At 40.4% G+C, this 21,749-nt stretch overlaps 1 protein-coding gene across 3 annotated transcripts; it reads right to left on the minus strand.

Annotated features, from left to right (window-relative positions):
- Nucleotides 1-32: 32 nt before the first annotated feature.
- ptprna (protein tyrosine phosphatase receptor type Na) lies at nt 33-21,672 on the minus strand. 3 transcript variants are annotated; one of them, XM_058082502.2, is made up of 24 exons: nt 21,388-21,671; nt 16,905-16,955; nt 14,849-14,959; nt 13,520-13,628; nt 13,283-13,430; nt 13,020-13,212; nt 12,781-12,933; nt 12,429-12,557; nt 12,310-12,344; nt 11,743-11,990; nt 10,248-10,334; nt 10,085-10,164; nt 9,910-9,974; nt 8,834-9,043; nt 6,759-6,971; nt 6,540-6,687; nt 6,391-6,464; nt 6,071-6,148; nt 5,837-5,956; nt 5,133-5,299; nt 2,979-3,032; nt 2,796-2,860; nt 1,436-1,509; nt 33-1,355 (listed from the first exon to the last, which is right to left on the minus strand). In XM_058082502.2, exons 1-24 carry the CDS (start codon nt 21,461-21,463, stop codon nt 1,284-1,286), a joined length of 2,760 nt encoding a protein of 919 aa, XP_057938485.2. In that variant the 5' UTR covers nt 21,464-21,671; the 3' UTR covers nt 33-1,283. The 3 variants fall into 3 exon arrangements, with proteins under 3 accessions (XP_057938485.2, XP_057938484.2, XP_078651229.1); XM_058082501.2 differs by having other exon boundaries at nt 6,759-7,019; nt 21,388-21,670; XM_078795103.1 differs by having other exon boundaries at nt 6,391-6,687; nt 6,759-7,019; nt 21,388-21,672.
- Nucleotides 21,673-21,749: the final 77 nt, after the last annotated feature.

A 21,749-nucleotide genomic window follows, 5' to 3' on the forward strand; every position in this document is an offset into this window, starting at 1 on the left:
AAGACAGCCACGTTTTTTTTTTTTTTGCTGCATCACATCACATTTATTTATCAAGTCAAAAATACATTTTTTATAGATATTTTATCTTTCTGCTACACGAAATAAATACAATCATCTCAGGAAAGTATTTACATTAATCACATTGCTGCACAGAAACCGAATAACAAAAACGTGAGGGTGATCTGCAGCAAGCAGATGCCTTGGAATACGTTCATTCAGGTTCAGACGTTTCGCCACAGTTGATGCTCAAAGACTAGCTATAGAAGTCAAGTCTGACTGGATAGGATTACTTTGGATCCTGCACCAACTCTTCACATTGGAGCTGTCCTATCTAGTCTCCGTGTCTTTAATAAGACAGACGACAGACTTCTTAGTCTGACTAAAAAAATCCAAAGTAGGCCTCGTCAGTTGATTAAAGAGGGGTTCCAGCAGCATCCAAAGTGTTGAAAATAAGTACTACTTAGGATCCTGTACAAACCTCTCAAGAGTACAGCTGTCCTATCTAGTCTTTTGTATTGATAGAACATCTTAAGTCTGACAAGACAGAAGTTCTCAAAGACTAGATAGGTCAGCTGGAAGTGATTATTACTGACCGGGTAGTCTGACAAGTTGGTGCAGGATCCAAAGTAAGCAAGCTTCATCGGCTTAAAGACTAGATAGGACAGCTCACGTCTAGGAGATTGAGTCCCGAGTAATACTCCAGTTCCTATCTAGCATTTTGAGTCTATGACTAAATAGAACAGCTCAACATAACTCAGACTAGAGCTGACCTGTTAAGTCTTTCAGTCTTTGACTAAGTAGGACAGCTAGGGAGCTGAATTACTTCGGATCCTGCACCAATAGATAGCCTTTTGAGTTTTTCATCAGATAGGACGTGCGTCCTATGTAGTATGTGATCATGAACTGATTCATGCGATTTAATTAAGAAAGCAACAATGCGCACGTAATCGCTGTTCAAAGTACATAATCTGATAAAAACATGACGAAAACAATCTCCATAAAACTTGTCAAAACTGACACAAACAAGACAGTAGAGTACAGTTTTCTGGTACAGCAAAACTCAGAATTCACACAGGCACTGTGTATGTTTTACAATTTTGTCGTACAATTTGACAAATGTATTCACGCATTTAACATTTACATTACAAGTTTTGGAAAAAATTCAGTCAAGTAAATGATAAAATATCGGATGCACTTAAGTTTCTTCTGAACTTTATTCAAGTGAGACCTCTACAATATTTTCGGGTGGCTTGCGTCGTGTTTGTGTCCTCTATTGCTGCAGTTCACTGTGGCAAAGCTTTCAAGATGGCATTCACCTCCTCGGCGACAGCGGTCAGTGCAAACTCAAACTGGTCCTGATTGTGAAGAGGAGGAAAGAAAGCAGTGATTACATTTACTGTACATACGCATACAGGAGATGGCAAAGTATTAGTACCTTGGTGCGGACGAGGCCGGGTCTCTGGTCTCTAATGTGTTCCAGTGTGGCAGCAATGTCAATCTCCTTGACGCCTAATGACATGAGAAGCAGTATTTCATTAAAAATACTGTATATACTACCATCAGGGGCCAGCAAAACCTTCTCTGCTGGCCTAAACACTAAACATGATTAAGATAAAATATGCCTTTATTCGTCCCTGAGTGGGGAAATTTGCATTGCACAGCAGCAAGAGTACAGAGTCAGTTAAGCAGTACAAAATACACAATATAGAAAAATAATATATACAACCCAAGTATTAACAAAATCAACAGTTTTTCTCAGAGTTATATACAATACAGTATGTAGGTAATATGAAACAAGATGATATATGACCAGTCTATACACTGAGATCTTGCTAGTGAGTTAATATGAGGCATTATGGAAATACTTCACATAGAACTTAGTATATCGCATATTGTATATTGTTTGTATAACTGCGATGTTAATGTAGTGGTTTTAAGAGGTGTGATAAGATTAAATGCACAGCCCCCACTGGTTTTTAGTATTTGACAATTGTCCGCTTGAGTGCAAGAATTTTGTTGTACTTGTTAACCAGGAGTAACCCCTAAATCAGGGGTCGGGAACCTATGTGGCTTTTTTGATGTCTGCATCTGGCTCAAACACATTCAAACACATTCAAGTAAAATTTTACTATAATTATAAAAAAAAATCAGAATATATAACATTATGTATTTTAATGCATCTTCTCTGCATCCATTTTTTGTGGTCAAGAGGGGAACTTCACGCCAAACACTTTTGCTGAAGAAGATGGCACAAAGAAAGAAAGATGAGGAGCTGAATATCCAGTGGAGGACAGTCGGAAGAATGCATGCCAAGAGATGCCGTCCAAAATGGAGGCAAGCTGGTACTTTAGCAATGGCGAGGGATGGAAAGCCATGTAAATATATTTTTAAAAAATTGTCTTTCATGGCTGTGCAAGTCAAAAAAGTTATTGAACCCTGGTGTAAATTATTAATACCCGGAAGAGATCTGTAACTAGGTTAATTTTCATTTAATTTAATGAAGTATTTACTTGCTTGAAATGCTTGCAGAAAGTGAAAAGGCCACATAAGACACGTTAAAGATAATCTAGAAATACTTTTGTGTTTTTTTTCATATTTGGAACTTTATTTATATAAAACATGGTTGGGAAACATTGAGGAAACAACCTTTTGCACCATTGCTGCCATAATCTAGAGCAATGTTTCCCAAACTGAGCATCGAGACCCAAAATGGGACATCAGTCTTTTTTTGTCCAGTATGTCAGTCTTTCTAATTTTTGCCCTCCGCTCATCAGAGATCTAAACAGCAGACTCACCTTTGGCCATGCGATTCAGCACCATATCAATGAGGATGTATGTGCCGGTCCTTCCGGTGCCATCACTGCGCCGGTTGCCACACAAGCAAAGGAAAGGTCAGAGCACATTGAATGAGTGTTATAGACAACAAATAGACAACCATGCACATCATTGGGAAGTGCGTTTGGGAAGACGTTTTTTACCTGCAGTGAACAATTATTGGACAGGAGCGACCTCTGTAGCATTTATTCACCTTCCTGAAAAGCATAAGCAAGAGAAAATAGGAAAAGAAAGAGCAAAAAACACATAGAAGGAATATGTGTGAATTAATGAAATACAGTGAAGTCTCGTTATATCGATATTGTCGGGAGTCGGAAAAAATATCGATATAACCGGACTGTCGATATATCCGATCCTGCGCCGAACTGCATTAAAAGTGGGCAATAATGCACTCGACATTGTTCTATACACACGAGAGAAACCACGAACGCCAGCATGTACATATGATGATATGTATTTGTACGCTTGTGTCTTTGTTGGAATAGGTGTGTATGCTATGTCAGTTGGTTCTTCTGTTGCAGGCATGTGTTTGGCCAGCTATGTGGGGCGGGTTGAGCATGACCTGTGAACCAGGAAGTGCGGGAATCAGTGTGTGTGCTGCGCTCTGGTGGTGGAAGTGTGAAAAATAAAGTTGACTGGAAGCAGCCGTTCGCCGTGTTCTTTTTTGGTATTGAAATCCTTAAGCAAAGATTGATTTAAGCTGCTTTTGTATCGATATAAGCAGACCAAATTGGCTGGCGGGAGATGAAAAGGGCATCGTAGTAACCGGATTATCATAATAACCGGGTATCGTACAAACGGAACTAATTATATCATAAAAGACTAGAAATTTGCCGGGAAATGAAAATAGTATCGTAATAAGCAGTACTTCGATATAACCGATATCAATATAACGAGACTTTACTGTAGTTATTTTGAAAAGATTACTGAATGCATACATAAGATTACACAGCCACAGGTACTTTGTACTAAATTGGGATTGAATTACAAGCAATGGATCTGATGATGAAACACGTTTGTGACATAAAGAAGGTAGCAAAGAGAGATGTGGTAAAACCGTCAAGAAAAATGGGTTCACTGTCCCTCTTGCAGTAGCCAGTCACACCTGCCAATGCTCATTTTTGTGACTATGCAACTGGAGCCAGAGTACTAGCTGCAAACCGCAAAAATGACACTGGGAGATGTTCGAGCACAAACCTATCTCGACGTGCACTGGGACAGAGGGAGAGAGAGAGAGGGAGCGAGGAATGGACACGGACATGGACAAGGAATGGATGTGATGATGATGCTGTTGATGGTATCTCCATCTTGATAACGGTTCATGATGGGTCCCGTTTGAGGCCAAGTTTGCACATGCATGTTTAAGGGAGGAAAGTCATAAACATGGCAGAGAAATGTTAAATCATGTGGGATAAAAGATGATAAATAAAAGGTGGTGACAAGTGATTGTTGCACTAATACTAAAAATACTGGAACCCAAATAACAAATGTCACATGACATCAGTCAGCTGAAAAATCAATGCACCATTTGCAGCCCAGAACTTCATTATAGAAAAGTGGTTTTCTACAATTACTTCTTATTGCTGCTATTATTTTATGATGAATTGAATTAATATTTTTAAGGCTTACATTTTTAAGTGTTGCCTTGACTTCGGCTGTACTTTCATTTCAATAATTGTTTTTGTTTTATTTTATAATTGTCATGTTTAATAGCAAACAAAGAGTTCAAAATGAGGTTTTCGCTCTCATTCATTAGTTTATTCAGGTCAAGTTTCGTTCCATTTGACCTTCATCAGACATAATATAGCAAAAAATGTGTACATGAATTGTGGCAATAATGAACGCTACTTAGTTTGACTGAAATGCTATTGAATCTGAACACAACTACTATGTGTTAGAATTAGGCTCAATTAATTGTGAATTATTTCTTTTTTTAATTAATTAATTAATTTAATAAATATATTATTATTATATATTATATTTATTTAATTAATATATTATATTATTTAATTAATATATTATTATTTATTTTAGTATTTTTTATTTATTTATTTATTTTTACCAAAGTGCTGTTTTTGTTTTATATGTTTGGAGAAATGCCTTCACTCGCTTTCAACGCTGACTCCCATTCCATCTGTTCATTGATTATGAGACATATCGAAGAGACGGGGGGAGGGTTCTGTAGTGGAATCTAACTCAATAATCACAACAGTCATTCTTATTGCAAATGTTGTGTCACAATCGGAGGAGAGCATTAAACACATGTATGGAATAATGTTGTGTATGTGTGTTCACACCTGCGGAAGTCAAGCAGGGGTCGCGTGGAGGTGGGGATGCCATCAGCCGGCCAACTCAGCAGATGAAACTGTGTTAAGGTTCTTGTCTCTTGTGTCTGAACATTCTTCAGGTAGAAGCTACGCACCAGGAAGTCCTTGCACCAGATATGCTCTGACACCAGGTTCACCTGAGAGGTGGAAGAAGGTAAGAAAATAATAACAACAACAACAATGGAAGAAGGTAAGAAAATAACAACAACAACAACAACAACAACAACAACAACAACAATAATAATAATAGTAATAATAATAATAATAATAATAATAATAATAAAAATAAACATCTCAAACTGCAGGAGACACATTGAGACAATTTATTTCCTCATTTAAAATGCAAATGTTGCAACATGTGCCGTGGAAGATGTGTTGCGTTAGCACTACCATCGTTTGCCACCAGGGGTAGACATTTTACCAAACTAAACCATTGCATTTCTTCAGCTAAAAACAAATAAGTGTTGGGTTAGCACTACTATAGTTTGCCACCAGGGGTAGACATTTTACCAAACTAAACCATTGCATTTCTTTAGCTATAAACAAATAAGTGTTGGGTTAGCACTACCATAGTTTGCCACCAGGGGTAGACATTTTACCAAACTAAACCATGCATTTCTTTAGCTAAAAACAAATAAATGCCACAGTAGCTTTACATTTTGAACAAAACTCACTTCATAGATGTGGTATAGCGATGAACCTTCATCAGGCCAGTACCGCTCGCTTTGTTTCTGTCCATCCTCCACTAGAGCGGACATCATCACTATCACAGTGCAACCGTTCTCCCAAACCATCTGCGCATTAGGGAGACCAAAGCGCCATTTGGCGTTTAGTTTTCTCTTTCACTGTTATACAGTACATTTTTATGTATAGAATTCAGTGTGTGTGTAGTACAGTCATGGACTAACCTGCCAAAAATCTGCCACAGTGTGAGTCAGAGGTCCCTGAGTGGCGATATAAGCGGGCTGCCGGGGGTCGTGATCAGACTAGAGGTAGTGCAATAACACATAAGTTACCCAGCATGCTTTGCGGAAACATTGTTTTGCATACATAGTGGTGTATAAGTGTGTATATGGATACTTGCATAATCAATGTGGTGCACTTACATTGTGTGTGTTTGACTTGTGTAATGTTTGGTTGCACCCTGAGCAAGTGAGGCACTTAAGCTAAGTCGCTACAAACAATCAAATGTTAATTAATAAAATGAGTGATTTGAAAAGATGCTTACAATGAAGCTGGCGTTGATGTAATCTAGTTTTCTGGGGTTTTGTTCCCTTTTCAGTTTCACACGTGAGTGATCATCTGGAATAAAAGGGAGAATTTGTAGGAATTCCAAAAAAAATGAGCGTGAGTTGTTGTTTTGGTGGATGAACTGACATGGGAGCGACTCAGCTTGTCTGTTTTTGTCCATGTTGCCGGGAGTTTGCGCAACAGCCACTGAGCTGGGGTCAGCCTGGTAGGAGCACAAGGCCTCCCACTCCTTCTGAAGGCGGTCCTTGTTACGAAGGTGGTCCTCCATATAGGCCTGACAGACACAAAGACATTAGCATTTTAGCATTGATGCCGGCGTGACCCCTTGATTGATTGTTCGCTCACCAGAATCACATGACCGGTGGAGATATCCATATTTGACTGTGCGGGCTCCTCGCTCCAGGATGGAGTTGAGCTATGGGTCGAGGAGGGGCTGTGCTGAGGGCCGTCGCTGAACTGGGAGGAAACGCTGCTCACACGGGATGTGTCTGTTCCTCGACGGCCGCCGGTGGCTCCCCCGGAAGCCGCCATCCCGCTGCTCCCGCCGCCCACACAGTCCTGGCGGCACAGAGAGGATTTGGACGCCATGTGCTGCCGACATAGCTCCTGAATGTGCGATACAGACGGAGAGAGGCGCAAGTGTGATACATAAAAAAAAAAATGAAATAAAATCTACAGCAGTGTGTGTGTGGAATATGCCACGATTCTGACGTATATACGTACATCACAGCATACCATCCCCTTGGTACGTCTCTAAAGGCTGGGAGAAGCTTAGTGATGACGTTTGATTTATGTAGTTGGATACTTTGTTAGTGCTTTAAGATGATGACATGGTATCATTGCGGCATCATTGCTTTCCCTCCGTGATATCACCCAACAAAAGCTCACATTTTGGCTTGGTCACTGCTCATAAAAGTCGTCTTTTCATAGAAATACCCCTGCTTTATGAGGTGGTATCAATGTGAAGTATAATCAGTATATACAGTGATTAATCCATTATCCAATTAATTAACTATTTACCGTAAATTCCGGACTTATTCAGTGATGCGGCCAATTTATATGTAATTTTTCTAACGGCCGCCAGGGGGTCTCGAGTAGAAAAGGTAAGATTAATACCGGTGGAATATATGCGTCGAGGAAGACTGCAACTTCTAGTCTTGTGCATAAATTAAATTAGCGTGAACATACCCTCATCATGGAAAAGGCAAAAAGAAAGGCAAATGACGCAGCTTTCAAGCTAAAAGCAACCGAGCTGTCCGATAAAGAAGGAAAACAGAGCTGCCGCACGTAAACTTGGCATAAACGAATCGATGGTGAGACGCTGGAAAAACGGCAGCGGGAAGAACTGAAGCAATGTAAAAAGACGAAAAAAAGCTATTGTGTTGCTAGCGTGTTGTTACCATGTTGCTACGGTTTTACTGCCGCGTCACAGGCACCGTTTGTGAACAAAGTTATATTATTATTATTGTTAAGTTATATTATTAAAACTTTGAAAACTCTCTCTGTGTACCGTCTTTTACATGTTTTAATGTGTATACAGGTGCGGCTTGTGTATGTACAAAATCGGTTTTCCTCTAAAAATGTAGTGGGTGGGGCTTATAATCAGGTGCGCTCTATAGTCTGGAAATTACGGTAATCAAAAAAATGTGGATTCAATGTTATTTTCTGTCAGGTATTCACAATGTAAATAATATCTTTCTCTTGTTGAATGTGGTTGTATGGTTGAGCTGCATAGGCAAGGCTTCTCGCAGCACACCATTGCTGCTGAGATTGGACACAAACTTTTTTAAACTTAAAAGGTCCTGAGCGGCGTTGGAACAAAAACATCAAGTGGGTGTCCGTCAAGGTTGTTACTGGTGCTGAGTGCAGTTCAATAACCATCAGATGGCATCTGCGAGAGATAGGGTTTTAAGAACAAAAACACAGCTTCAAAGTCCTTGTCTCCAACACCACAAAATTGCCTTGTTTGGAATTGGTACTTGGAAAAGTGGAAGTTGGAAAAAGTCTTATTTTCTGGTGTTGGCCTCCAACGCTACTGCCATGCTATTTTCTACAAAACACAGTGGAGGGGCTGCCATCTTGATTTGGGGTGTTTTTCCATTCAAAGGAACAGAGCTTAGAGTTGTACAGGGGCGTCAAACGGCGGGTAGAAATGTGGAAATGGTGCAGGGGGCATCACTCATGATTGAAAGCCTTTGTCTGTGTGGTAATGACTGGGTTTTGTGATTGATTTCTGGGTTCGAACCAAGTTCCAGGCATTGTAAAGATTTGTCCAACACAAATCTTAAGGTGAAGTGAGGTTTACCGACTAACCCAACACACTCACACTTTGGTGCAAAATAATAAATAAAAATGTCATCGCTTGCCTTTCCACATTCACACAATAATATACGTATGTATTTTTTTTGCAGTCGCTTTACCTGATAATCAAAGTGTGTTTCGGCTCCTCCCTCTGGCCCCAGACCGAGTTTGCCATTGGCCACTTGGTGAGCGTAGTGCCTGAGGCAAGCGACGGCCACAGCCAGTATCAACACTCCTCCTACGACTGCCATGGAAACCAGTGTGATAACCGTCCCACTGGAGCCCTGGGAAACCCTGGTTACCTGAGGGAGACCCTGTGCATTTGTCCTCTGGAAAAAAAAAATAAAAACACACACACAAGCACAGAGAACAAGTGAGAATGATACGGGTACGTAGACAAAGAAGACGGGACATGATCTTCTCAGTGTACATCTATTCATCTAAGAGCCGAGAGCCACAGGGGGATTGGCTCTCAAGCCTCCTCCTTTTGGAGACGAGAAGCAGAAAGGTCACTCGTTTCACCCTGTCACTGTAACAATGCATGGCGGTAAAGAGACAAGACGGCTTAAAAGTCAAAGTGGCATGTTCCACAATTCTATTCAACGGAACGGAGCTGCTGATTGTGAAACCTGATGATGACTTGTGCATATTAATTCATTTAATATTATGACAAGCTTTGCTATCATTTTAAGATAGATCATTTCCACTCACAAAAATACATACTGCAGTGCTGTGCCTGTCATATTGAAACATCATTTTTGCTGATAATTTTTGATTTAAGACATGACTGGTGATGATTGAGATGCAGGCAGTTATGTGGGAACTGGATGATAGCTTAATGACACCTGTTGTCATAGCACCTGGGATCTGGGCGCCACAGTGGGGGTGAGGAGACAAAGCACCATGGCAACAAGTAAAACGGTACTTGTTATGCTGCGACGGCGCTCATTTGTTCCGCCTTGTTCACACACACGCGCAGAACATGCAGTCGGTAAAATGCTGTGCACATGCTGTGGTGAGTCTACGTGTGAAAGTCCAGTTTGGAAAAATTATTTATTGTATTTTAAAGTAAAATTTAGAGACAAGTAGCTTGCAGCTTAGACATTTGTTTGTCCTGATTGGCAGGAATAATGATGCAATGAATACTACTTTATTTATTTATCAGTGCTCATGTTTGTGCATGTGTACAAACTACCTCTCCCACTCCGCTCTGTACAATCTTCAAGCTCGTCTCCGTCTCCAGGAAGTTCTTTTCCGATACTGTAGTAAAAAAAGAAACAGAAACATTGTTGAGTCAGGGAGAAACAAATAACGAATGCTAGGTGAGGTTCTATTTCAATGTTTGCGTATGTTTGTTTTGCTCGTCTCACCGGCTTTAGCTGCCACCTCTGCAGCAGTCATGTTGTGTTCATTCTGACGGAGACGGAACGTCAGTGCAGGTCCGACCACGCTAACGGCACAAAACCAACGCACATAGTGGAAAAAAAAGGAGTCATACTGTATTGTAAACTCATATGATTGTGATGGCGATACCTTATATTGATGAAGCTGCTGGTTGCCAAGTGTATCCTCTCTGCAAGTAGCCCCAACAACTTCACTCCATCATATAAACTCAGATGACTGGGAAGGACAAGTAATGGTAATGGTTTTATTTCATTTGAACATGCATCAGATTACAATTGAATGCATCACATAATCAGTTCACAGTTCCACATGTCCAAAAGGAGTAGGAAGAAGCAAAGCTTATTAAATCCTACCCCTCCATCTGGTACTTTTACAATCAGTAACTGTTACATTTGTTCACTTCCTGCTTTCCATAATACAGTTTAAGGTTTTTTTTTAAATTTTTTTTTTAACCAAAGTACTAGGTGATATGACCATACAATGACATAATGTGTACCATAGTAAGTGTCAATATAGTGATATATATAGCACATCATGACTGGTTCAAGACTCTTCATCCTTGTATTTAGCAAACATCAACTGCTTGTATTGTTTCTTGAATTGGCTCATTGTTGTGCATTGTTTGATTTCCATTCCATAGTTTGATTCCACATACTGAAATGCTATGGCTTTTTAATGTAGTCCTAGCATATAAGTGTTTCAAATGTAGTTCTTCCCTGAGATCATATTTCTCCTCTCTTGTAGAGAAGTATTGGATGACATTTTTAGGTAATTGGTTATTTTTAGCCTTATGCATTATTTTGGCTGTTTGAAGATGAACTATATCAGCAAGTTTAAGTATTTGTGATTTTAGAAATAAGGAGTTAGTATGTTCTCTGTAGGCGGCATTATGAATTATCCTTACTGACCTTTTTTGCAGTACATTTAGCGAGTGAAGATTGCTTTTATAGTTCATTCATTCATTTATTTTCTACCGCTTTTTCCTCACGAGGGTCGCGGGGGGTGCTGGAGCCTATCCCAGCTGTCTTCGAGCGAGAGGCGGGGTACACCCTGTACTGGTCGCCAGCCAATCACAGGGCACATATAGACAAACAACCATTCACACTCACATTCATACCTATGGACAATTTGGAGTCGCCAGTTAACCTAGCATGTTTTCAGAGATGGCCGAGGGTGGAATTGAACCCTGGTCTCCTAGCTGTGAGGTCTGCGTGCTAACCACTCGACCGCCGTGCCGCCCTTTTATAGTTATTAGCCCATATTTCCGCACAATAAGTAAGATATGGTAGAACCAGAGAGCAATAAAGAATGTGGAGTGATTTCTGATTGAGAACAAGTTTTACTTTGTTCAATACTGAAATATTTCTGACCACCTTATGTTGTATATTTGTAATATGAGGTTTCCAGCTCATATTTTCATCTATTGTGATCCCCAGAAATTTATTTTCGTTCACCCTTTCAATGTCCACACCGTTTATTTGTATTTGCTGGTGCGTGTCCTTTCATGATTTTAGTTTTATTTAGGTTCAAGGACAATCTATTATAATCAAACTACAAACTACAACAATTAGTTGTAGTATTTGGCATACAAGGTTTGTTTCCCAAGTATTCCTGTAGCACTGACCTCTGGTTGGTGACTATGTAGCCATATTCCTCCTTGTCTCCAGTGTCGTCAAGTTGTGGTGGTGTTTGCTTCTCCATGTTGTCTCCGTCTTTGGGAGAAACCAATGGAGACTGACGGACAGTTGGCGGGGGCTTTGTAATCTTCGTAGACGGTGTAGTTGTGGCTAAGGGTCTGAGGGATTGAGGTGCATCGGCAGAAGCAGGCTTCTCCGGCTTTCTGGGCATGCTGTCTTGTTTTAAGAGCTGCATCTGTTCAGAAGAATCAGAGTCATCTCTCACAATGTTTGTCTGTTACTTCATACACAAGTGCTTTATTTATTCTTCAGGGAATTCCAAACGGCTATGACCACTGTAAATCTCTCACATTTACAACCCACTGACAGGTCTTTGGTTTTCATGTTGTTTTCACCTCTAAATGCAGTCTGCAAAGCCTCATTGTTACAATACGTCTGCAGAGAACTGTACTGTTTACTGTTTACATTAAGAGGTTCTGAGATGTATGCTCGACAGCTACTAATTAACCTTCTATTTGTGCACTGAGAAAACATTACAGGAAATGGTAACATACCTCCTTGAGTGTGAGGAGATCCTTCTCATTTGGATCTGTGAAAAAGATGGAGACACTAATAAGAACAGACATTCTCCATCCAAGCATGTCAAGAAGCTTTGGTAGTGTCCAAACGATACCTTGTGTCCTGTCTTGGGTCTGCAAGAGCTGCAGAATGAGGGCTAGTTTGTAGAGCTGCTCTTGACTGAGCTCTTTGGGGTCCACTCTGTATCTCTGTAGGACATCTGACATCCTCTGCAGCAAGCCGTCTAAACACAGGATGGCAAAATGTTGTATATTTATCCTCCTGAGACCCAGTCATGCACTTTCACACCTTACTTTGAATGCAACACACTCTTCAAGGATAAACGTTCTTGCTCTGCTGTGGTTAGGATGCATTTCTAGTGATATGTCATTCAACAAAACCTCAACGACTTCTATTTTTCTGGGTCACAAGGGGATAAGTAACAAAAAGTATTGTTGTTTCCTCACCACTGCTTCCAAACTGAGCGCTGTAGCCTTGAGAAACCTTCTTATTTTGAAGCGGCGGCTGCCGGTTCATAGTACCCAGTCTCTCCTCTAGGGTGTAATCTTCAACATAGTCCACCGGAACCTCCAGTTGCAGGTCATCATAGTAAGGCATACCTGAGGATATAGTTCAAACTGCTATAGACTTTCCATTTGGATGCACTGATTTAATTGTACAATTGTGCAGTTCCATTTTTTTTTACCTGCAGAAGCCATGGCGGTGGATCCGCGATGACGGTAAGAGGGTGGTGCAGAAGCCAAATAGAGGGACAAAGCCTCTTGAAGGAGTTGCCTGTCTCGCTCTCGCCCTCTCTGATTGGTCTGTGACCATGAAGGGGTGCGAGCATAGCCACCGCCTCCAATGACAGATCTCTCTGCCTCATCTTGGTGTCTGTGCTATAAATTAAGGGATTTGGATGTTTAACCACCGTCCAACTATTGGCCTGGCATAGACACTCCATCTTACCTGGTGGTACGTATATGGATCGATGGAGGCTGTTTGCATTTGTAGTGGTGTCTGAGGCGGCTCAACAATCATGTAGTCCATGTATTTGCCCGCAGGCGGTACCGACCCTGACTTGGAGTTGTAGTGATGGGGGCCCTGCTGTTTGGATCTTGAAACCCAGTCGGAAACCAGGCAGGATTAGGACAGACTGGTAGGGAAGGTGCATGGAGAGAACTTACAGAGTTGCAGAGAACTTACAGAGATATTGGTGAAGAAGAGTTTGGTTTGTCTGACTGGGTGACGTGAGGAACTCTCTTCAGTTCCTTTGATAAAATATACTGGGTGATGTCGTCCTGCCAGGAAAGACCTACAAAAACAAGTACAGGAAGTACTTTATTGATATTATTTGTGCGCTTAAATCTGAATAATAAGAATGTCTGACTATATAGGGCAGTTCTAGTTTGACTAGATAGGACACCACCCACTCATTCATGCTCAGAGACTACTTACCGCACCTATAAGCCCATGTAGTTCAGACTAGGTAGGCCACTTCTAGTTTGGGGGGTTATTCTAGTCAGGCTGGAGCTGTCCTATCGAGTCTTTGGGCATGTAGTGAATAGGGCACCTCAAACTCGAGCCGTCCTACCTATTGTTTGAGCATAAACCTGAAGTAGCCTTGCCACGTTGGATAAGACTGGAGCTGTCCTACCTAGTATTTCAGCATGAACTGGATAGGACACCTATTGTTTGAGCATGAACTGATGTCGTGCTACTGTACATAAGACTAGATCTGTCCCCTCTAGTTCATGCTCAAGTATTATATAGGACAGCTGTAGCCTGACTATATAGGATAGTGCTATTATGACTAGGTAGGACACCACCCACTCATTCATGCTCAGAGACTACCTACCGCACCTATAAGCCCATGTAGCTCAGACTAGGTAGGCCACTTCTAGTCTGACAAGGTAGAACAGCCGTAGTTTGACTAGCTGACATTTTTGAAGGGTTATTCTAGTCAGGCTGGAGCTGTCCTATCTAGTCTTTGGGCATGAAGTGAATAGGGCACCTCAAACTCGAGCTGTCCTACCTATTGTTTGAGCATAAACTGAAGAAGCCTTGCCACGTTAGATAAGACTGGAGCTGTCCTTCTTTGTCCTACCTAGTATTTCAGCATGAACTGGATAGGACACCTATCGTTTGAGCATGAACTGATGTCGTGCTACAGTACATAAGATTAGATCTGTCCCCTGTAGTTCATGCTCAAGGGTTATATAGGACAGCTGTAGCCTGACTATATAGGATAGTGCTAGTATGACTAGATAGGACCCCTCTCATCGTTTCTCATCCATGCTCAAAGACTCGATAGGACAGATCTATGTTGACTTAATACAACAGTTCTAGTTTATGCTGAAATACCAGGTAGGCCATCTCTAGTCTGGCTAGCTGTATTTATTAGACTGACATGTTTTTCTAGAGCTGTCCTACCTAGTCTTTGAGCTTGAACCAATGAATGACTTGAGAATATTCAAAGGTGTGTTTACTTGTTGTTGTTGTTTTTTTTTAAATCAGGATGGAGTAAACACTAACCTTGTAGCATGAGCTGTTTGAGGACTTCCTGCATTCTTTTCAGCACAGGAACCGTCACCTGGTACTGGACCCGGTCTTGCTTGGAACTACGACACTGACCAAATAGTCCATCTGGTGAGCACACACATTCATAATGTAATTTAGAGTACTGTGTAAAATAGAGTCGCAGCTAGGAGACCCAAGTTCAATTCCACCCTTGGCCATCTATCTGTGGAGTTTGCATGTTCTCCCCGTGCATGTGTGTGTTTTCTCCGGGGACTCCGGTTTCCACATTCCAAAAACATGCTAGGTTAATTAGCGACTCCAAATTGTCCATAGGTATGAATGTGAGTGTGAATGGTTGTTTGTCTATATGTGCCCTGTGATTGGCTGGTGACCAGTCCAGGGTGTACCCCGCCTCACGCCGGAAGACAGCTGGGATAGGCTCATGAAGATAAGCGCTAAAAAATGGATGAATGTAAAATAGCTTGTATTGTCATGCTTATACTTATTAAAACTGCAAACTGCTCCCTCCAATGTATTCAATATGAAACGCTGCCCTGGTGGTACTTTTCTATGGTGTGTGGCCGCAGTAGCACTTAACAATGACTCATACCACCTAAGTACAACCCACACATTTTATCCTGATTGCCACTCACCTCCACAGTGGCCTTTCACTGTTGTGCTTTTCAACATTTGCCACTCTTTCTGCAATGGCTGTAAAACTGCTGTCAACCCCATGGTGACCACATGACTGACTTAACATGACTCCAAGTTAGAACTGGTTTTACTGCACTGTTTTTTTTTTTTTATTTAAATCAAGAATGTTTACATTGGGAGAAAAAAAAGCCTGAATCATATTCACCTGTAAAGTTATGAAGGTTGGCGTGTTTTGATGAAAATATGTCTTTTCAAACAGCAATTTGAGTGAATGAGTATACCAAGAGGATATTTTGGCGCACCGATGAGTCACTGCAGTCTTTCAGTACACCCTCTTAATCTGACACAAACATGCCTGCGACGGTGACACTGTGAATCGTTACAATGAAAAGATTAACAGGGATTAATGTGGGGTTTTTTTTAGCCTCTAATTATATATCAGAGAGTGCAGTCTACTTTCAACTCGGAAATATACACAGGCTGTATGACTTTTTTTTTTTTTTTTAGCCTTGTGTACCAGGCAAGAGGCTGATTTGTGCCTTGAGCAATCCTGTCTCGTAGGTGTGCAGACAATTTACCAAAAAATCAGTCCCAAAAATATTTTTTTATGCTGTTATTATGGGGTATTAAGTGAGGGGAAATATGAATATGGCTTTAATAAACTGTGGTAACAACAAAGCACTGATGTACATACTTCGAAATTTATTTGTAAAACAAGCAAGACATTTATTTGGACAGAGAACAAGACTTTTTCCAATAATTTTGATTTTTTTGCTGTTCTGGTCTACTTGCATCGGGACAAAGTGGGGAACAGTGACCTTCTACCAGATCCAGCAGATACATTATATAGGGCAGCAGTGGAGCAGTATGTCAGTCAGTAATTATATTGTTCAGCTGCTTCTTTAGCTATAGATGTATTTATTCATTTTAAATAATGTAATTTTCAGCCATTTTTAGCCATAAGGATTTGGCTTTTACATAAAAGTCGAATTACTGGGTGGGTCTGTTTGGGAAATGCATGTTCACGGTCATATGAGAGGCCATAAAAACACGGACAACATATGCCTCTGCATGATTCTGGTTCAGTCTCCTCCCGGAGCGCATATTCAGACTCATTTTGTATTCCGTGCAACGTCTGTGCAATGTGCGTAAGTGCAATTTTCCACCAAGAAGTGCGTAAGCCTGTGTGAGTGACTCATCACTGTATTAGCACAACTGTGGGGGTGCCGACCTCCATGTGATGTCAGTGTTGCCATGGAGACAGCAGAGCAAAGAGGCGGGGTTTAGATAAGGCAAATGCAACAGAGAGGGGAAGGTGGACACATGAGGCTGCAATCCTTGACTTGTGAACTAGTTTTTTTTTTGTAAACACACGTACTGTATTGCAAACACCTGATTATTTTGTATGCGTGCTTACCATCCAAGCAAAACTGGTCCCTGGAGCACAGTTTCCTCTCAAACAGGCAACCTGATGCAGATAGAGAGGAAGCAGTAAAACATTGAACCGTGATGGTCCACAATGTAGCATAGCAACTCATGTACTAGCTAATAAATAAAAAAAAAAACACACATCATCCAAGACATGAGGCACAAAAAATAAACCCAGGATTTTTTTAAGTACTTGAGACAAAAAAGACCTTGGGGGTATGTGAATGAGCAGGTGGTTGGTGGTAGATAAGATGCTCATGCTGCAGGTAATGCATGATTATCTTTGGCTGCCTGTCTGAATTGCATCTCTCTGCTCTCCAGAGAAATATCTTTTTTTTATTCACGCTTTTGTGTGTCAAGAAAAAACAAAAAACAAAGACAAAATAAAAACAAAGCATGTATTTTGGGAAAAAAATATCATACAATGCACTGCAATATTGGCTACACCTGAAATGCGACACAAGCACTGAATTACAAATCAAAGATAATAACATAATAACGAAAAGTTAAAAAATTATAAATTATGAATGTTGTTGTGTTGTATTATTCAAATATTACAAAAGACAATATTTGTTTCTGACAAACTGATCTGTTGTGTACTGTGGTGGAATTTAAAATGGAGTACTTTGTATTCTTAAGACTACATTACATCTCAAGTTGTGCCTCAGCAATTAATGGATTAATCGATGGTTAATCAATTACCCAATTAATCAGTAACTATTTTGGGACCCGATAAATAGTTTTTTGCTTTAAATTTGTATATATAACGTAAAAGCAGAGCTATCGTCATTGTGTTTAAGCCCAAACAAGATAATTACACTTGTATGCTTTGACTTTAACAGTGATGGGCATGCCTTTTTTCTGATATGTTGCTGACCCAACCAAGAGTTGTCTTCTGTGTTTATTTTCACAAATATCTGTTTTTTGTTATTCATATTGTTATATTGATGATATATAGTTTGTATAGGCTGCACGATGGACGAATGGTTAGCGCACAGGCCAGACAGCTAGGAAACCCAGATTCGATTCCCCACTCGGGCATCTCTGTGTGGAGTTTTCATGTTCTCGGCGTGCGTGGGTTTCCTACCGCATTCCAAAAACATGCATGTTAGCTTAATTGCTGACTCCAAATTGTCCATAGGTATGAATGTGAGTGTGAATGGTTGTTTGTCTATATGTGCCCTGTGATTGGATGGCCACCAGTCCGGGGTGTACGGGGTGTACAAATGTAGAGAATAGGCTCTGGGGGCAAAAATCGAAGAGACAAAAGTTGTACAAATGTTTTTAAAAATACGCAAAATTTAATAAAAGTGAATTCTTTTATTATTTTTTTGATACTGTATACATGATATTACATTTCTGGATTTATATAATTCTTCTTCTACCTTTGGCTTGTGACAGCCTTGCGCTGTCCTATGCATCTGTCTATATGTCCTATCTAACCACACCTAGAAACCTCCTTGGTCTTCTCCTTCTTCTCCTGCCAGGCAACTCCATCTCCAGTATCCATATCATCACAATACCTGCTTTTCAAGTAGCCAAACCATCTCTGTCGGGTCTCTCTGACCTTGTCTGCTAAACATCTAACGTGGGCTGTTCCTCGGCTCTGCTCGTTTCTATTCCTGTCCATCCTCGTCACTCCCAGTGAAAATCCAAGCATCTTCTGTTTTGCCACCTCCAGCTCCAGGCCTTATATCAGGGCTGGTCTGGTCTGAAATGATTCCTGGCACTCTTCTCCATACTCCACCCTGCTGGCACTCGCTTCTTCACCTTTTTTGGTTGATCCTAAGAAACTCCTCCACATTCGTCATCTCTACTTCTGGATTTCTCACTCTTCCAACTGAAAGCCTTTCATGGACACACATGTGTTTTGTCTTGCTGGGACTGACCTTCATTCCTCTGCTCTCGAGCTCATTCCTCCACCCTTTGCAGGTTTCTTCTCCCTGCTATCTACTCTCACAGCAGATCAAAATCAATCATTTTGTCCATGGAGCCTCCTGTCTAACCTTATCTGTCAATCACCATACAATACAAGAAGCGGTTCAGGGCCAATCAGTCCAAACTCACCTGGGACTCCTATAGCACACCACCACCATACCATCATTTTTCATGCTAAACCATAGCTCCTCTCACAGCACTCGAGCATACGCTTTACCATAATACACAAAAACACAATGTAACTCCTGATGTTCTTCTCTGAACTCAGGACTTTGAGAGTGAATGTTACATCCGTGGTGCTCCACACTTTTTTTTAGCTTTCATTACTCATAACACTGAACATAATCCTTGTTTTTAAAGATTGGCACCGACACACTGCCCCTCCATTACTCAGGCATCCTTTCATTATCCATGAGATGATTGAACAGTCTTGTTAGAAATGCCGCACCTATCTTACCAAAACACTTCCATGAATCTACCAAAATCCGTCCAAGCCTGCCCTTCACCTCGTCATCTCCTCTACTTCCTTCATCAACCATTAAGGTCACAGACTACCCCTCTCTCACCTCTGGGAATGCTCCAGAAATTGTTTTTCTCTTTGAACTTGCAGTCCGCTTGTAGGGGCGTACGCACTAACAATGTTTACCATTCTCCCGCAATTTCACTCCTCATCACCGTAGCTCTGTCTGACACTCTCCTGACCGCCACAACACTGTTTACATACGCTTCCTGCAGGATCACACCTCCTCTATTTATCACATCTATTCTGTAGTAAAACAGTTTATAGCCTCCTTCATTTGCTTCTAGCCTTGCTGTATTTTCATCTGGTCTCTCGGACACATAGTATATCCATTTTTTAAGCTCTCCGACACATCCTGGGTTTTTAGTCCAACAACAACAACAGCATAGGCGCAATAGCAATGGCAGTCTGGGTCTTGACCAAACTGGTATGGATATGCATATTTATTTGTCCGAATGCAACCATCCCCATTTATCAGGGTTTGGGACCAGAAGTGGCACGTTTCTTCATCCTGGCTACCATCCATACCAAAGATTATGAACTATATTGCATATTCTTTGCCAGATATCTGGTATCTGTGTACTGCCTCAGGGCAAATCTTAATTAAAGGGTATATCTCATGGAGAAGAAGGAATGTGTTTCAGCTTGGAAGGACAAAAGCAACACATTTGGGATCGTATCCAACCATTGCAAACAACTTCATGTGTGTGATTGCATTTTTTTGCTCGAGACAACACGTGCAAATAACGAGAAACAACCAATTTAAAAAAAGAAGCTTGAAACTATCCAGTCATTTTAATGTAATAGTCTTATGCAAGACACAAAATCTAGGAAAATACCAGAAAATACTATTTTTATCCCTATTTTAATGTTATTACATCTATTTAGAATTGTTTGCCACATATTTTCTCATATAATATCCCATCAATGTATTTTATTTAGTAAAATATTTTGTATACAGTCTTGGACAAGGTACACAACAACTCCCAAAGCAAATGATATGAGTTTAATGATATTCAATCTATGTTGATTTTGGCACAAAAACAAAATAGAATTTATTTTTGTCAATATGGTTATTCCCTAATATAAAACAATGGTAGAAAAGAGCTAATGTCTGGCTCGTGTGTGATTGCATTTTTTTTTTCAATTATCCATGTTTGCTCAAGACAACATGTGCAAATATAATTATCATGGCAACATCTACCGTTTTATTATGACAAAACAGTAATTTAAAAAAAAGAAGCTTGAAACTATCCAGTCATTTTAATGTAATAATCTTATGCAAGACACAAAATCGAGGAAAATACTGGAAAATACTATTTTTATCCCTATTTTAATGTTATTACATCTATTTAGAATTATTTGCCAAATATTTTCTTATGATATATCCTATCCATGTATTTTATTCAGTAAAATATTCTGTATACAGTCTTGGACAAGGTACACAACAACTCCCAAAGCAAATGATATGAGTTTAATGATCTTCAATCTATGTTGATTTTGGCACAAAAACAAAATAGAATGTTAGAAAATAGAAAATAGAAATTTTTTCAATATGTTATTTTTCCCCAATATAAAACAATGTTAGAAAAGAGCTAAAGGTTAACATAAATCTACAAAAGCTGTGTTTACCAAGCAGCAGAATCATTCAAAAGCCGTCCATTTCCTGCTTATTCAGTCTCAAACACATTGTCCATTATAACATTATCCCATCAAGAAGCGGATGTTCAATTTTAAGGGGGTGTTGCCTGGAAAAAGCCTGCTGTATTTTACTATTAGACTTATGAAACAGTTTTTCACAAGACACAAATACATAATAATAAATACAGGAAAGTACATATGAGATATTAATACAATTAATGCACTTCCTCCATTGTTGTTAAATCTCATTGGGGTGTCATCCTCTATGTTTACATCCACACAAAAACAGGTGCATGATGCTGACATAGGGACCAAAAGCTCACATGGAAGGAGACTGGACCCATAGCATCCTCCCATATCTCCATCATCTTACCGTATCTATCTGACAGCCCCGGGTGAAAGATCATGGTGAGCAGCAGCACAGCTCTCCATGTTCTCAAATGCTGCATGATGCGTTCAAGTGCCACAGCAGCGCAGAAGAAGAAGAATTGGAAAAAAAAATCCTATTATTTAAAGCATCATGTCCAGAAAGAATACAGAGCCAGTATAGACGGGCTCACATTCGTATCAGGTTCGTATCACTGTTTTGTAAAAAAAAATAAAAATAAAGGTTTAGTGGCTAACGATGGGAGCGACTGACTGTATGGACGAAAAACGTCATTTCTCACGTTGAAAAGGCGGGGCGTGGGGACGTCGAGGGGCGTGGCCAACAGCACGGAAATAACGTAGTTACGT

Source organism: Doryrhamphus excisus, linkage group LG12, assembly GCF_037039965.1.
Source record: "Doryrhamphus excisus strain RoL-2023G ecotype Guam linkage group LG12, RoL_Dexc_Guam_v1.1, whole genome shotgun sequence".
Classification (NCBI taxonomy): Eukaryota; Metazoa; Chordata; class Actinopteri; order Syngnathiformes; family Syngnathidae; genus Doryrhamphus; species Doryrhamphus excisus.